This window comes from Sciurus vulgaris, assembly GCF_902686455.1.
Source record: "Sciurus vulgaris genome assembly, chromosome: 2".
Classification (NCBI taxonomy): domain Eukaryota; kingdom Metazoa; phylum Chordata; class Mammalia; order Rodentia; family Sciuridae; genus Sciurus; species Sciurus vulgaris.
Window position 1 is genome coordinate 6,415,461 of NC_136462.1, and position 17,927 is coordinate 6,433,387.

At 54.0% G+C, this 17,927-nt stretch overlaps 1 protein-coding gene across 1 annotated transcript in view; it reads right to left on the reverse strand.

Annotated features, from left to right (window-relative positions):
- Positions 1-10,202: 10,202 nt before the first annotated feature.
- DLK1 (delta like non-canonical Notch ligand 1) overlaps positions 10,203-17,927 on the reverse strand; it is an 8,368-nt gene continuing 643 nt past the window's right edge. Inside the window, exons 2-5 of the mRNA XM_079125978.1 lie at positions 17,014-17,077; positions 16,443-16,573; positions 13,846-13,987; positions 10,203-12,110 (exon numbers count right to left, since the gene is read on the reverse strand). Coding sequence (XP_078982104.1) covers positions 11,363-12,110; positions 13,846-13,987; positions 16,443-16,573; positions 17,014-17,077 — 1,085 coding nt within the window. The 3' untranslated portion in view covers positions 10,203-11,362. The remainder of the gene's footprint in view (positions 12,111-13,845; positions 13,988-16,442; positions 16,574-17,013; positions 17,078-17,927) is intronic.

Sequence of the window (17,927 nt, forward strand, 5' to 3'; positions counted from 1 at the left end):
CCCAGTCAGCAGAGCCACCCCCATCTTTGCTGGCTAATTCAGTGGCATGGGGAGCTCAGAGTGGCAGGAGAGGACCCTAACACGCGGCTCAAAGGGAGGTGGACGCGGCAGCCGTGGGCCCATGGGTGCACATTTTGGCAGAAGCACAGAAGGCGGGAAGGCAAACTCCTCTCCAGAGTAAATCTCTCTCCCAGGAAGAGCAGAGTGCTGCCCTTTCCCCTAGGAAGTGCTCCCACATGATCACTCTGCCTCCAGGTGACGGGCTGAGCCCCCGCCCCAGGAAGTGCCACCACACTGGGACTCGGGTGCCACTCTCCTGGCTCTCTGGGCACTCCATAGTGCCTGTCGAGAAGTCACTTCCCAACTACTCTCAAGCAGAATGTAGTCAGTTATCCACAAAAGATGGCAGGACCTCACTCCAAAAATGCTCCTGGTCCGCACTGCAATTCACCTTCTGGGGGCTGCCGAAAGCCCTCATAAGATCCCCTTCTGCCACCGGCATTCCCAACGCCGCTGGATCTGCTGGATCGTATGGCCAAATGGCACCGCGCCCTGCTCTGCAGCCTGGACCTGCCGGCTGCACAGCTTCTCTCGTGCTGAGTCCCTCTCCACACTGGCCGAAGCTCAGGTCAGTAGGTGAATGGATCAGAGTAACAGGCCCAGATGAGGAATAGGTGGCCTCCAAAATCCAAAGAGGTTCAGGAGAAGTTGTGTCTCCTTCATAGGGATAGAAGTCCCAGATGAAGCCATTTGTCTGGCATTCCCCCAAAATAGCAGATCCCTAGAATTTTCACTGAGCTGGAAGGTCCCTGAAATCTTGCAGCATTTACTTCTCACTCTCTGGCGTGCCGTGTCTTAACATCCTGCTCACCAGGTGCGATCTGCGGAATGGCTTCAATGCAATGAACCAGCAGGGTGCCCCGGGTAAGAGAAAGACCATCAACGTCCTGGGGAGCAGATTATGACACAGTGCTGGAGGGATGATACACCCCAGGGGAAGGCAGCCAGGATGTGTCGCTGGCTCTGCCAACAGAACAGTCTGGAAGCAAACTTCCTTTCATGGTCTTCACTAACAGGTCTAGGGAAACCTGCGGAGCGCGGGTGCTGTGCTGGCGCGCGCCAGCAGACGGACTGCGTCCGGACCACGAAGCTCACACTGGCGTCAGTGCAGTCCTGGGGGAACCCAGGGGCTCGCCTGGAGCTGCACGCCAGCCCTTCTGCGTCTTGAGACAGGGTCTCTCTACCTTCCCAGCCCAGCCTCAGGCTTCACTCCCTCCGCCTCCACCACGCGGCTGGAGGAAAGGCAGCGGAATCGATGTCTGATTAGATTCTTAGCAGCTTGTCCTCTTTCTCCGAGACCCCTCTGTTTCCTCCTTAGGCCAGAGTCAGATGCGGATAGCACAGGAATCACCTCTCTCAAGACCTCGATGGTGGCACTGTCTTAGTTTATGTGCTGTTGCAGCTACGAAATACCTGGGGCTGGGTGACTTATGCAAAAGAGAGAGAGAGAGGTTTGCTGGGCAGGGTGGTACACACCGGTAATCCCAGAAACTTGAGAGACTGAGGCAGGAGGATGGCAAATTCAAGGCCAGCCTGGGCAACTTAGTGAGACCTTGTCTCAAAATAAAAAATAAAAAGGACTCGTGGGATACAGCTCAATGGTAGAGCACCTCTAGGCCCAATCCCCAGAACCAACACCAAAAAAAAAAAAAAAAAAAAAAAAAGTTTATTTAGCAGGTCATTTTGGAGCCTGGAAGTCCAAGATCTGGCAGCCCCACTGGCCTGGCCTCTGGTCAGGGTCTTCTGGACACATTACAACCTGGGGGGTCGTGTCACGGTGGGACCTTGTGTGAGAGAGACTCTTGAAGTTCCCACCACCTGGACATCTCCACTCTGGGGTCCAGGCTTCCAGCTTATGAGCCTCTGGAGGACAAAGCAATTCAAACACCAGGGTCTCTAATCTGTCGTCCTTCCAGGAATACAGTGTCGCTAGGGGAGCACTGTCTCCATAGACGGAGGCAATTCTAGGAGCTTCCATTTGGCCTTTCCCACCATAACATCCCCAACTCCCAGGGGCAGTGAGTCAATGTGCGCTGAGTGTCTCTTCCGGTTGTGAATCGGAGTCAGGACATAGACACAGGTACACTCGGGAGCCTCGGACCCACTCTGAGATGGAGCTGAACAAGACGCTTCGATACTGGACTTCCAAAGCCCCTGCTCTGCCTAGCGAACCACAGTGGTGCTTTGGAATCAGTGTCAAGTCAGAGCCAGCATCCAATGATCACCGAAGGTTGACCATGAAAACAAAACACTAGATGCAGGGCCATCACGTAAACAAGAACAGCTGGTGCTGTTGTGAGGGTCACCAACGGCAGCCATGCCTCTTGACCCACCTTCACCCTCAATTTGGCAAAGTGGTGTCTTGACTCCACCAGGCACCTGCCCATGGGTGGGGGTGAGGGTGGGCGAGGCATGGTGGGTCATTCCACAGGGGTGAGGGGCAAAACAGGAGGTAAGCACAGAGGATCCACCCAGAAATGATCCAGGATAAGCTGCAGGATTTTTACTGATGACCTGCAAGAAGTGACACAGCCGGAGGGTGTCCTTGGCCAGGCGCTCTGGGGAAGTGCCCTTCCTAACACTAAGAATGTTGGGAGTAAATTGTTCTTAAAACCCAGAAGGCAGCAGCAGTTAGTGGCGAACAAATCGACGTGGACATATGGAGAACTGCGCGTGGGGCTCAGCCTCCCCTCCAGCCGGGTGGCCTTGGACACGTTTCCACTCCGGAGCCTCAAGTTCATCATCTGTATGCTGGAGACACTGCTCTCCACCTCAGGACGCAAGACCCTGCCCTTGAGTCGGGTGCACGGGGCCTGACGGCGGTGCCTAGGTACCTATCAGTCCCAGCCCTGCCCAGTCCCTCTGCACCGGCCGTCCCACCCTGGGCATTATCCATATTTGGGACCAAGTGGTTCTTTGTTGGGGGCTGTCCTGTGCCCACAGGCTGGCAGCGTCCTGGCTGCTCCCCCTGAGCTGCCAGCTTTGGCAACCTAGTATGGCAGCAGACGTGGCCAAGCCTCCTGGGAGCTGGGTCACCTGCAGTCTCCACCTTAGGACAGTCCTTTGCTGCCTGCTTCCTCGTTTGGGGGTGGTAGGTGAGGCTGGGGGAGCAGGATTCCTTCAGAAGTGCCACTCACACAGTGACTCCTTCAGCCCCCATTCGGACAACCGGCTCAGGGCGCCGGCCCCAGGCCAGAGTCAGACGCAGGCTTTGGTTTCCATGTTCAATGGGGCAAGTGCCCCCTGGGACCTTTCCTCACGCTGCCCATTGCATTTCCTCAGAGTCACAGTGCTGGCTGATCGATGTAAACAGACGGCATCACACAAAAGGATTAATGAGGGCCTGATTAGAAACTTCATGATACCGACTCTGTGTGGGGGGTCCTGGGGATGGAACCCAGGGGCACTCTCCCCTGGAGCCACATCCCCAGCCTTCTTATTTTTGATTTTGATACAGGGTCTTGCTAATTCACCAAGGCTGCTTTGAACTTGCCGTCCTCCTGCCTCAACCTCACAAGTCACTGGGATTGCAGGTACCATAGTATCAAGTAATATTGAGTTTAATTACTCAGATCATTATTTTTTATTTGTTCTAATTAGTTATGCATGACAGCATAATGCCTTTTGACACATCATACATAATTGGAGTATAACTTCTCATTCTTCTGGTTGTATATGATGTAGAATCGCACTGGTCATGTAATCATACATGCACACAGGGAAATGAGGTCCAGTTCATTCCACTGTCCTGACCACCCCCTTAGACCTCCCCTCCTTTCACTTCCCCTTTTCTAATCCAAAGTACCTCTATTCTTCCCTAGCCACCCCCACCTCATTGTGAATTAGCATCCACATATCAGAGAAAACATTTGGCCTTTGGTTTTGGGGGATTGGCTTATTGTGCTTAGCAGGGTATTCTCCAGTTCCATCCATTTACCAGCAAATGCCATAATTTCACTCTTCTTTAAGGCTGAGTAATATTCCATTGTATATATGTACCACAATTTCTTTATCCATTCATCTGTTGAAGGGCACCTAGGTTAGTTCCATAGTTTAGCTATTGTGAACTGAACTGCTATAAATACTGATGTGGTTGAGTCACTATAGTATGCTGGTTTCAAGTCCTTTGGGTATCACTCTAGGAGTAGGATGACTGGGTCAAATGGTGGTTCCATTCCAAATTTTCTGAGGAATCTCCATACTGTTTTCCAAAGAGGTGGCACCAATTTGCTGTCCTACCAGCAATGTATGAGTGGACCTTTTACCCCACATCCTCACCAATATTTATTGTTGTTGTATTCTTGATAAATGCCATTCTTCTTTTTTTTATTTATATATATTTTTAGTTGTTGAGGAACCTTTGCTTTATTTATTTATTTGCAGTGCTGAGAATAGAACCCAGTGCCTCACACATGCTGGGCAAGTGCTCTACCACTGAGCCTCAACCCCAGCCCCTGATAACTGCCATTCTGACAGGAGTGAGATGAAACCTCAGTGTAGTTTTGATTTGCATTTCTCTAACTGCTAGAGATGTTGAAATTTTTTTCATAATTTTTTGTCCAGTTGTATTTCTCCTGTGAAGTGTCTGTTCAGTTCCTTAACCCATTTATTGATTGGGTATTTGATAAATCATTATATTTTTAATGGGTTGTTAGTGGCATGTAGGTTTCTGGATATGTGGGATATATGTCTATCTCACTGACTTCTCATGGTATCTCTTATTTATTTGTTTATTGGTGCTGGGGATTGAACTCAGAGGCACTTTACCACTGAGCCACATCCCCAGCCTTTTTATTTTTATTTTTTTACTTTGAGTCAGGGTTGCTTAGGGCCTCACTAAGTTGCTGAGGCTAACCTTGAACTTTCTCTCCTCCTGCCTCAGCCTCCCAAGTCACTGGAATTGTAGATGTGTGCCACCACGCCCAGCTCATGTTAGTTCTTCCAGTTGTTCTCTTGAGGTTTTTTGGCAGACAAGGATAATAATCATCTAGCTTCCTTTCCAATCATCACGTCTCCTGTTTGCTTTTTTCTTGTCTTCTCACATTGGCTACAAGTGCTAGAACAAGAGTAATACAAACTGCTTTCATGTCCGCTCTTTTGGAGATGAGGAAGCAGATATGAAGATTTTAGATAGCCCCAGTGACAGAGCCAAAATGCAAAGTTAGGTGTCTCTGACTTTAAAGCCAGTGCCCTTACTGCTATATAACTGCTGATAATTAGTTTTAGATAGAAGATCTTATGACATTGAGGAAACAAGCACTTTCACCTAGTTTTCTAAGACTCTTTTGGTATGGAGGGTTGAACCCAGGGGTGTGTCACTACTGAACTACCTGAGATTTTTTAATCTCAAGATATGGTTTTGCTAAATTGCCCAGACTGGCCTTGAATGTGTGAGTCTCTGGGATTACAGGCATGGGCTACTGCACCAGGTAGGACTTCTTTCAAAATTAGGAATGCATTTTATCAAATTCCCTCAGGCATCTATTGAATTGGCATTACACGTTTTTTCTTTTCCTTTCTTTTCTTTTTTATTTATTTATTTATTTATTTATTTATTTATTTATTTATTTTGGTACCAGGGATTGATTTCATGGGCACTCAACCACTGAACCACACCCCCTGCCCTATTTTGTATTTTATTTAGAGACAGGGTCTCACTGAGTTGCTGAGCGCCTCGCTGTTGTTGAGGCTGGCTTTGAACTGGGGATCCTCCTGCCTCAGCCTTCCTAGCTGCTGGGATTACAAGCGTGCACCACTGGGCTGTCCTGTGTTTTCTCTTGACCTGTTTTGGGGTTGCAACCTGGCCACTGTGTTTGCATGTTTATCATGGCCGTGGTGCAGCACTGTGCACAGACAGGCATATTTCTCACGGGTTGCGTGAGTGACTGCCCTGAATTAGCTAGGCTTTTCACTCCCCCTCCCTACCTAAGGCTTGGGTTAGACTTCCTGCTTGTGAACAGGAGACGTGGGTTTAATTAACAAGGTTCTTGCATAAGTGATATCAAGCCCAAGATGTTCTTCAGTAGCATGAGGGAGTCACTAAAGACATTATCCGTGAGGTCTCAACAGGTCCCCCAGATTCAGCAGCCCCTGAGTTACGGAACTGGGCTCCTGCTTTAAGCCATCTGGCAACCTACTCCGTGTTAGGGGCCTGAACTGGTTCCTGACCACAGGGGCCATCCTGTGGAGCCCATTTTGCTCTTTTATTCCCTGTCCCAGATGCAATCCTCTTCCACCTGCTTTCTGGAATCTTCCGTCACCTGCCCAGGTGCTACTCAGTGTCCCTTTTCCATTCTTGTACTTGAAGTTCCCTGGATGTGAACTTTCAGTGACTATTCCAAACACCTGAGATAATCAACTTGCAAAGAGAAAATGTTTATTTTAGCTCACAGTTTTGGAGATTTCAATCCATGATTAGTTAGTCCCATTGCTTTGGGCCTATGGTGGTCCATTTTGGAAGGATCATGTGGCAGAGTGAGAAAGAGGAAGAGGAAAAAACTGGGTCCCATAATTCCCTTCAGGGGCACACCCCCAATGACCCAGCACCTCCCAGTCGGCACCAAGCTGGGGACCAAGCCTGCAACACAAGGGCCTTTGAGGGACACTTGAGATCCAAGCTATTGCACTGGGGACCTGCCACAGCTACTTCCCAAGCTGTGGGCGCAGTACACAGCCCCACAGCAACACTCCCTCCTAACCCAAGCCCGCCCTGTGCCTCCGGGCCTTCCCATCCTTGACCTCAGAGGCCATGACAACAGACAACATTCTTCTTGGTTTCTTCTCCCAGATTCCCCAGGTCCCCAGCATGATTCCAGTTTGTCTCACTGACTCTAGGTGACCCACCTTCACTGATGTCTTCCCCTAGGGCTCCAGAGTTCGCCGGCTACCGATGGATGCACGAGCAATCGGTTAAACATAGGTGCTTACTTGATACTGCCTTACTGAAACCCAGCTGTTTCCAGTGTGTTGTTACTTTATTGCAAATTTTTGTTCCTTTGCTCTGGGGTGAGGACAGTGACTGGTTTTGCACGGGGGTCCTCCTGGCCTTGCCCCTGCCTTGGAAGATCGTTCTTTGTCTTTGCTCAGGATCAGTCTCCCTCACCTGGGCGTTCCTTCCAAGAGTTGAAGGCTGTGGACTGAGGTGTAGACCCTGTCCACAGGCACTTCCCCCAGATTCTGACTCTGCATCAAGGATTCTGGGTATGAATATTTTCCTAGAAAACGGATTCCTTGCATAGAGTTGCCATATTTGTTAACTGAACATTGACACGTGGCTTTCTTACGGGGTTAGAACTGTGTCCATCTCTGGGCTCCTGCCCCTCTTGTCCCACCCTGTCCCCCTGACATTTTCTGCTGCATTGGGCTGAGCTGGGTGTCTCTGGGGCTTGAGGACCACAGAGGCTCGGAGGGAAGAGGGCATGCACCCCAGCAGTGGGGGCTGAGGTTGGAAGGAGATGGGGAGCAGACAACCGCGAAGGAGTCCCAGGGATGCAGGGCCCAGGTCTGGGCAGCTAGGTGGGTGGCAGCAGCAACCTGAACAGGAGCGTCCAGAGAAGAGGGTTAGGACATGGGAGGAGGGCAGATAGAACCCCAGGCCCAGGGCCATCTCCTGGGCCAGCAGGGACTAGACTGAGTCTCTTTGGTCCCCAGGAGTTGGCTGTCCCCTTTGGGTGGGGCACTCTGCAGGAACTCAAAGGGGTGGTCTTCCTGAGTTGGGTATAGAGGCTCGTCCTGGGATTGGAGGACAGGCAGGGCCCCACCCCCAACTGCACAGGGCCTCCAGTAGGAAAATGAATGGGACCCACATCTTGTCATATAAATGTTTAAAAGGCCCAAATCCCACAAAGAATATAATGGACAGTGTTCTCTCATCTTGGCCTTCCACCCTGGACTACGGGGAGTCCCCAGTTCTGGGCCAAACCTGGTGAGTGGGGAGAGCTGGCCTGGGCGGCTGCTGTGCAAAGACCCCAGTGCTCTTGTGTAGCTCCGTGAAGGCCCACCCCTCACCCTCATGTCCCAGCTTCACCCTCACCCCCCACGGACTATCATGCTTAGGCAGACACGTGAGGACGAGGCCCCTGCAAGACCCGGGAATGTCAGGACCCTCCAGCAGGAAATTCCCGATTCCAAGTACCCGGAGGGGCCTGGAAGGGGTGATGAGGCCCAGGGCCCATGAGCCCACCTGCAGCCCTGCAGCCTCCTGCTTCCGGAAGGGCTGGAGTTGGGCCAAGCCAAGACCCTTGCCATTCTGACTGGGGCCAAAGGCCACCACTGGAAGGGGACGAGCTGTAGCTGGCGCACAATAAATCAGAGAAACAGACACAGTTTAGCCCTTGTTGTTTATTTTTCAATAAACAAGGTTTTTTTGCATGTCTGGACTGGTTGTTAAACGGAAAAGCTAAAAAGAGCGTCATTGACATTTCTTTAGCATTTCGGTTTCAGAATTCTCCTCCTCCTCCTCTCTCAATTTGGGACCGAATTAGTGAGCATGTCTCTGACAGCTGTCTCTGAGCTTCTCCGTTTATTTCGTAAACTACACACTACACCAAGCACACACGAGGTGTGGGTGGGCAGCCAGGGATCCCAACACTCTCAGCAGAGCTGGCGGACGCAGAGCATGGAATGGACCACTCCTGCGCGCCGTGAGACCAGGGCGAGGCTGCTGACGCTGCTCCAGCTGTGCGGGGTGCGTGTGGGTGGCGCCTGGAATTTGGGTGGGGCGGCCTCATTAAGTGCTGGTAATAGGTGGTTTGTCACGTGGGGAGGTGGTGGTGGCACTCTGAGGGAGGGTCTGCTCAGGACTCTCCACTCCCACGGGATTTACCTGCACTGCACGGGGCTTCCTGCGGACACCTACATCCGCTCCCCGCGTGTGTCCCCCTGAGCCTGCATGTCCTGCAGCCCCCGCACCCTGCCTCGCAGGCAGCAGGTGCTTGGAGGTGCTCCCCGGTGGGATGAATGGCGGATGATGAGTGAGTGGGTGAGAACCGTCGGGGACAATAGCCGGGCCCTTCCGTCCTTTCAGGGGACGCGGCTATTCTCCAGAGCACGGAGATCGCAAAGAAAAAAAATGGAGCGGAGAATCGAATGTGTCGCCCAATCTTAGAATTCCGCATTGGGGAAACTGAGGAACAGAACTGTTAGCAGACTCGGTCAAGGTCTCATGCTGAGAGAGGCCAGGCGGCGTACCAGCCGCCGCCCGGCACATGCCAACAATTCTTTTTTTTTGTCTTTTTTAAATTTTTATTTCATAAACCGAACTGAAAGTGAGATGTGATGATGATGTGGATGACACGGTGATCGAAGAGGGCCTGGGAGGAGGTGGGCAGGGACCCGGCCGTGGGGGCGGGGCCACCAGGACGGGCGGGGCTCACGGAGCAGGGCAGGGCAGTGGGTGGGGCGAGGGACCTGGAGGGGGCGGGGCTTGGCAGGGGGTCAGGGTGGGGACGGGGCAGGGCTGGAGCTAGGCAGCAGGGCACCCTGTGGGACCAAGTCAGGGAAGGCTGGGGCAAATGGAGGGGGCTTTCAGGTGAGACTGGGAGGGGCCCCGTGGGGGGCTGGACGGACGCGGTGGGCAGGAGGGGCTCGACAGGGTGCCCGTGGCCCGGACGGGGTGATCTGGGTGACTGATGGCTTGAGGTGAGTATGAAGAATTCTTTGGAGATGCTGTCGGGCTTTGAATTGAGATGACATGACCCTGGGTCGGTGACGGGGAGTCAATGAGGTGGATGACGTATGACGGTGGCGCATGTGACCATGGGTGGGTGACGGAAGTGTGTGTGACTGATCGGATGACGGTTGATGAGGGCGGCAAGGATTTGGAAGTAAGCACTTGGAGCAAGGTAAACACGCAGGTCGTACTTAATAAAGCTACAAGTATAGATTTCTACCCAAATAATCTAAGAAGCAAAATATCCCTAACGGGTACCCAGGGGCTGTGTCACTGCCCAGTCCCAAGCAGGGCTAGGAAGCCACACAGAGCTCTGTCCCATTCCCCTCTATTTTTGGCAAAAAAGATAGATGCTCTTTAAAAAAAAAAAGAAAAAGAAAAAAAGAAAAAAAAGTCAAATTCAGAAGCTGGCTAGGTCTTAGGATCTGAGGATTATTAACTCAGCAACACAAATGTAAATCCATGGCCAGGTCTCGTGCCACTTCTGCCACAGAACAAGAAAGCGCCCAGGACGATTTCCACTAACTCTGTGAAAACCTTGGTGAGGGCTGTGCTGCTGCTCAGACTTTGCCAGGGGCACTTGCGGTTCAAGGTGCATGTGAGTCGAGGGGGGTCTAGTCTACAGGCCTCCAGGGGAGGGGCAGGAGGTGTGGGCCTTGGGCTGGGGGGCTGGCTGCCTCAGTGGCAACTCCTGATGGCACTGGCATGTTAGGACTCAAAGGGGCCAATTGTTCCCAAGTGGGAAGTGAGCCAGGAGGCCCCCCACTTGGAGAAATACAGTCAGGATCAACTTCAACATCAAGTGTGCATCCAGGATAGGCCAAAACCTTTCGGATCTCAGGATGAGACTCAGTCTTCATCAGATCCTGTTCTCAGGGTCAGGACACATTTCGGTACACATCCCTCGTTCCTAATTCTGAGTTTTAGAGTCAGAGAGGACCTTGGTGGTGGGTGCTGCCGCCCCTCTGCGAAGGGGGGCCAAAAGGGTGGGCCTGGGATTGGGACGGGGACTCGCCAAGGATCACACAGCGAGTTAGTGGCAGGGCTGGGACAGGGTCCCGACCCCCCAGCAGCCAATCCAGGGCTCTCTCTGCCTGACACACAGCCGCTGCACTCTGCGGAATCTTAAATCAATCAGAAAGATCGAAGGGGTACGTGCAGAACTGGAGGTGCGTGCGAGTCGGAGGTGGCATGTGAGAATTAACGAACGAAAGAGTTTAGCCCTTTTCACAGTGGATGGTCATGCACAGCACTCGTAACGGTTTCCGCAAGGACCCTGTGGCCGAGACCCCTGGGACAGGGACGTCGGCACAGAGTCCTGGTTCTGTTACCATGTTTTTTTTTTGTCTTTTTGATATTTTAGAGTTTAGAATAACATACTTATTTCTTTTACTTGTTTAAAGATGAAATTCTTATTATTATTTGTTATCATGCATTAATAGAGAGAAAGAGGAGATAGTCTCCGTGGGCACTGCGTTTGTCACACGGCAACACAAAAGCAATACACGTAAGCATAGCGTTCACCAGATTCCACACAGAAGATAGCAAATTCCACCACAAAGATTAGCACAGACCGCATGTAGTGAGCTCTGCGGAACCCCGAGAATACAGAGGGGCCTGTGGGAACACGGCTTAGATCTCCTCGTCGCCCGCCTCCTTGCTGAAGGTGGCCATGTCGATCTTCTCGGGGAAGATGATGTTGACCGCCAGGTCCTCGCCGCTGTTGTACTGCAGCAGCAGGTTCTTCTTCTTGCGCAGCATGTGGCTGTAGCGCAGGTTGGACACCCAGGCCTCGCACTTGTTGAGGAAGACGATGCCCACCGTGCCCAGAACCACCAGGCTGGTGAGCACGCCCAGGATGGTGAAGCAGATGGCCTGGCCCTCGGTGAGGAGAGGGGTACTCTTGTTGAGCTCTTTCATGGACACCTTCAGGATGCGGTGCTCGGGCTGCGGCACCGGCAGCTCGTGCACCCCAGGGGTCAGGCGGTAGGTCAGCCCGTAGCCGCTGGGCAGGTGGGTGACCTGCGGGGAGCCAGCCCCGCGCTTCTTCACGCAGGTGGGACCCGTGAACGGGGGCTTGCACAGACACTCGTAGCTCACCTGGGAGTGCTGCAGGCAGGTGCCCCCGTTCTGGCACGGGCTGCTGGCGCAGATGGTCACCGGGCGGCTGCAGGTCTTGTCGATGAAGCCGGCCGGGCAGCGGCAGCGGAAGTCGCCCCCTATGTCGGTGCAGACGCCGTCGTTCTCGCACGGGTTGGGGGTGCAGCTGTTGGCCATGATCTCGCAGAAGTTGCCTGAGAAGCCAGGGGGGCACAGGCAGGCGGCATGGGAGGCCCGGCCCTCGTTATCCACGCAGGTGCCTCCATGCTGGCAGGGGGAACTGCAACACAATGGGACACGGTGAAGGGCCTCAGGCTGGGCCAGCACAGGGCGGTCGGGTGCAGGAGCGGCGGGGAGGCTGGGCTCCTCTGCCCGAAGGTCCAGGACCTGACCAAGGGCAGGGGCTCCAACGCAGCAGGTGAGGAGGGAGGGAGTGCCAGCCAGGGAGGCACCTGGGACCCCAGCTGCCAGGGGCTCGCCAGCTGTCCAAGGCAGGGTGCGTACCTCACCCCACCAACGATGCCAACCTGTAAGAGACCTGACCTCCCATGCCAGGGTGCCCACGTCCTCTCCCACCTCTTATTTCATCCAAGGACAGAGGGCTAGTCACTAGACAGGTGGGGAAACTGAGGCTGGGAGAGGAATCGTTAGTGACAGCCCAGGTCTGGGGCAGGCCCCTCCCTTAGCTCCGTCTCTGGGCCACTGAGGCACAGCCAAGCAGGAGGGGCACAGCTCGTGCCCTCCCAGGCTCCCCCGCCCTTGCTCCTGTCTGTGTCCCCCGCCCCACTCCCACCCCGTATTATCATTTTCATTCCTGGTGAGGGAGCTGGCCGCAGGCTATTGTGAGGGAAACCCTTGGGGACTCTCAGAGTGGAAGAAAGCAGAGGTCTGTCTGTGCCGGTGCGAGCGGGTCTGTGGTGGGCTGTTCAACAGTGGCCCATTCACCCAAGGGCAGCTTGCAACTGAAGTCCTTTGCTCAAAGCCAAGCACACACGGGCATTTAATGTAAGTGCTTTTAAACTAGCAAACCCTTTGTCATCTGATAAATGCCAAACTCCAGGGAAGAAAGAGGCCATAAACACAAGGAATCGGCATTGCGGCTGGGGGGCGGGGGGGGGGGGGGGGTGGCACAGGAGCTGGGCTCTGAAGGAATCTGCGGTGGGGCAAAATATTTTAAAAGTCTTACTTTTTTTTTTTTTTTCCTTTTTGCTAAAAGGGAGAGCAATGAAGTCCAGTTGTCACCTCCCCACCCCAGAACTCCTTTCTGAATACTGATCTTTGAAGGACGCCTTCATATCTGTTTAAAGTTGCAGCCTCCTGGCGGGCCAGGTCAAAAGGTGCGTATAGTAGGACACCCCAACCCAAGCCCAGCTACTGGCCCAGGATGGGGTTCTTTCTCTCCTTTGGATTCTTGAATTCCTCTGTCACCACCTCCCCTGGCTTCAGCCTAAGGCCCATCCAAGGGTGAGGACTGCAGATACCCAGAGAAGGATGAGCCAGGGTTAAGCTGTCAGCAAGTGCCCCTTAACCAGAAGTCCCAGAGCTGACCCACCCTCCCTGTGTCCCCCTCCCCACCCCCTCTGTCCGGTTGTTCCCTCGTTAGATATCCCAGGAAATTCAATGGCAGAGCCCACCAGGTCCCCACACCGCCTGCTGCAATATGTTAAGTGGGTTTCACAAACAGCCTGGCCCTGCTGAACTCTGATCTCCTATTATGTTGCCTATAGAAAATGATGCAGCTCCGAGTTTCCGTTCGCCATTCCAATCTACCGTCATTCACACACATCAGGACTTGGGAACACCAGGGGAATATGAAATCGCCTTCAGGAGTCTTTGAAAAAATTATGGAAATGACACATTCCCCGCTAAACACAGATCTAGAGCAGCCCCCCGTGGGATCCTGGGGGCACTTACTTCTTTTGTTAGGCGACAGGTCCTACAGGGTCAGGCCGAAGGGCCTGTAGGAGAAGCAAGACTCCCACATTCACTGGATCACACAGAGTGGGGGTATTTACCCATTGATCACGCAGGGTCCATCCTTCTCCTGGCAGTCCTTTCCCGAGAACCCGGGAGCACAGGAGCACTCATAGCCGCCGCTATCGAGGTTCACGCAGGTCCCGTTGTTGGAGCAGGGGGTGGAGGAGCAAGCCCTGACGTCTGGGGGGGTACAGAGAAAATCCCACCTTAGCCTCTGCCCAGATGCCAGTGACAGGGATCCCAGCGGAGCTGCCAGACGGTTGTTTGTAGCTACCAAGTGGGGTTCACAGTAAGAGGGTGTACTGACCCCAAACCCTGATGTGAATGAACTGAGGGTGGGGTGTTGAAGGGGTTTGCTTAGAAGGTCACAGTCAGAAAGCCACAGCCCTGATGCTCAGCTCAGGTCAGCTGCCCCCCTTTCTGGATGCCCCTCAAGCCCAGCCACAGGCCCACGACCTTCACTGCAGACACAGTGTCCCTCCCAAATAGAGAGACACCTGAGCCTCCCCAGTGCGTCTACACCACACATCTGGGAGAGGGGGTCCTCACATTTGGGGGACTAGTCCAGTCCAGTCCTTGAAGAAGACCACCTGCCCATCAAAGGCCCTTGTCAGAAACCAAGAAATCTGATGCAGCCCAGTGCTGCCTGCATGGCCTGTAGTCTATCTGGGTCCAGAACTAAAAGGCTGAGTCTTTTGAAGGCAGAAAACTCAGAGCCACAGGGCGCTTCCTGTGCACACCAGTATACTCCCACCGTCGCTAACACCCCACTAGGCTCACTACTCAGCCCGGTCAGGGGCGCTGGCTGGTGGAGACCTCGGCTCCCAGCAGAGCTACACCCGCTACCACTGCACCTCAGTTTCCCTCCTTATAAAAGGAAGCGGTCTCTCCAGGCTGATCCTTGGGGGTTTTCTGTAATTTGAGCTGCTGCACCTGCTCCCACAGAGAGCCAGGGTGTCCAGGGACAGCAAGTGAAGGTGGGCTGGGGCCGCAGTGGTGGGGAGCTGGCTAAGGCCACGTGTGCAGACGCCCCCCCCCTCAAAGAGACCCCCCTTCCTTGCTGAAGGGAGACCGCAATCCATCAGCAAGGAAAAACCTGAGCGCCATGTTGATGGCCTCTCGGTGGGAGCCGGCCCGGGGAGGAAACAGAAGGAGGATTTATCTTTCCGGGATAGCACCACGGGCAGAGTTTAGCACGGGAGCCTCCGCAGCAGGCTCCTGATTCTTCCCTCCTGCCTCCCCTGTCACTCGGAACGGAATGTTGAATTCAAACTAAAGAGCTGGTGACCACCCCAGGACCGGCCCTGCTCCTCTCCCTGAAATGCCAAGCCTTGCGGATCAGAGCATCAGCTCTCCCAGGCCTCCAACCCCAAGCAAGGACAGATGCTGCTGCTGCCAGCAGAAGGCTGGGGGTCTCCGCCATGGCAGCAGCTGTGGGCCTGACAGGCGAGAAGGGAGAGGGCAAGCAACTGCCCAGAGGGCTCTTCCTGCCACGAGACCCCAGACTCTCCACCCCCAACAAAGCAGATGGCCTTGCCAACCTGGGGAAAGGGGTATGCCGAGGTCCCAGGGAGGAGTCCAGTAGTGTCCTGCGTTCAGATACCAGAGAGGGTGGACTCTAGGTTAAAAGCCTGACTCTGCCCCTAACAGTGGCTTTCCTACGGTACTCTGAATCCCAAGACGGCTCAGAGCTGCTGCCGCCGCCGTTGCTGCTCTGCTGCGGCTGCGGCGGCAGCGAGGGGCTGCGGAGCTGCTGGCCAGAGCATGAGTCAGCTGCAGATAAGCCCTGCACCATGTTGGGGGGCAGATTTGAAGGGCCAGAGACAGCGGGGAGAAGCCCCTTGGCTTCCCTGGCCCTCAGTTTCCCTTTGTGTACCAGGCACCTTTTCTAATACTGGGGAGAGAGGCCCGGGGGCAGCTGTGTAGGCTGCTGGGGGATTTTTTCGAGGACTTTTGTTCCTCTGGACTTTAGGAAGGGTTTTGCCAAATGAGAATGGGTTCAAACGAACATTTTGCAGCCTAAAAATGCAGCCACAGCCAACTCTCAATTGCTCGGGGTAATGGAGGACAAGAATGGCATAAATTAATGAACTCAACAGATAACACCAATCTGCACGCCACCCCTTCTCAGCTCTCCCAGCCCCCACCTTCCTGCCACACCAGACTGCTGCCAGCCCGTCCCTTCCATGCAGATTCAGTTCCTGCTTTCCCCCACCCCAGCCCCACTCACCCTCCCCCCTCTGTTTGTTTGCCACTTGTGTTTTGCATTTTACAGTCTTCCCTGTGATTTTCTTGGTATCTAAGCCCGAGATACTCCAGCCCTTCCCCATCTCTGTATTTTCATGACTTACACAGGTTGCCTGGGGTCCTTGGTTCAAGCAGCTCAGCTGTGTGTGGTGTTGTTTATTTTGTAACTTTTTATTCAACAGGCGGCTCCCCCTCACCCCATACCCAGTGCCTAGGTGAGCAAAATAAAGTCCCTACCTTTAAGGAGGTTTTGGACCCCAGCAGGAAGCTACAGAGGTCTTTAGAATAGAGGGCTCTAGGTGGCTGGAATGGGGCACCAGGGGGAAGGGAGGCAGCCCAGGCGGAGGAGGGGGGGCAGGGATGAAGGTGGGCAGAGGAGAGTGCCAACCTATGTCGCAGAGTTTTCCGTCCCAGCCATCCTTGCAAATGCACTGCCAGGGTTCTTCACAGAGTCCGTTAACACAGCCGGGAGAGGTCACACACTGGTCACACAGGGGACCCTGCCAACCAGGCTGGCACCTGTGGGAAGGATGGGGGAAGATGGGAACATATGAGGCGGGCAGGGGTGGAGAGGGCACCCAGGCTGCTTTTTGTGGAACCAAGAGCCCTGGGGACAGGGAAGGCTCTGCAGAGTGCCCGGTCAGTGGGTCCCCAGGAACAAACACCAATCACCTGAATAGAAAAACTCAGAGAATATGCAAAAGGACAGACAGAGGGGTCCTTGAGAGCTCAGGAAAGCTGCGTTTCGCAGCAGTGGCCTCACCCTGCAAGGGGCTCTTACCCTGCTCCACAGCCCCCGCCATTTGCACCCCCTCCCTGTTTCCCCACCAGTTTTCTGCAGACGCAAGAAAGCTGACGCAGCCCCGTAGCCATGTCCCCCCTTTCTTTAGCCTGACTCCATGACTCCCCAGGTCCTTGCCCTGGACCCCACAAGCTGCCTCTGAGGACCTACTCCATACCTGCAAACATTGTCATCCTCGCAGAATCCATTTTTAGGGTCACAGGCTGGAAAGCATTCAGCTCCTGAGGCACAAGAAAGGTTACAACTCACCCCACAGGGCCCAGCGACCAAGGCAAAGCCCATTTTCTTTCAAACAGATCACTGACTGCCCCCAAGGGAGCTGACGACCCTCTGGGGTCCCAACAGCCCAGCAAACAGTAGGTACTTCTTATCTGTGGATGGAAGAGGCTGAACCTGCTTGGAAAGAACACTCGGCCATGTTCCTAGCCGAGACACCACACAACACCCCCCCAGTTCCCACAAGACAGATGCCTCTTTTCCCTCAAAGAAAACACCTAACCCAACCTCAAATCCTCTAAAAGCGGGCCTGGGGACAGGGGAGGGGGTGCTCTCCATCCTTGATCATTCAATCAAACCCTCACTTTTGCACAGTGGGCTAACAGAGGGGGGGCAGATTTTGAGGTGCGCAGCTCTTGGAAAAACCCTGACAGGTTCACCTGGCTGCTCACAGGTGGGGCAGCTGGGTTGTTTTAAAGGTTAATCTCAGTCGAACCAGGCACCCAGGTCACACTGCCCCATCTCCCTACCCCACACTCCTCACATAAAGGGGTCCATGCAAGCACACTGCAGAGTGGGCTGAATTTTAACACTGCTAAAAAAGATTCTGACACTTTAACGGGCACCTGCTGTATGCGTTTACTCAACCAGCAATCCAGTTTTCCAGACAGCCCCCCACACACACAAGCACTGGCGCAGAGGGGGCGGGGGGCACTGCGGGAAGGGGGCAACTCTCTCGCCGCCAGAGACAGATGGCCGCTGCAGACAGAAGTGCCGCAGCCCCTCACCTAGAGAAACGCGACACGCCACGCAGGAGGGACTCAAGCTGGGATCCTGATGGGAATCGGGGGCTGC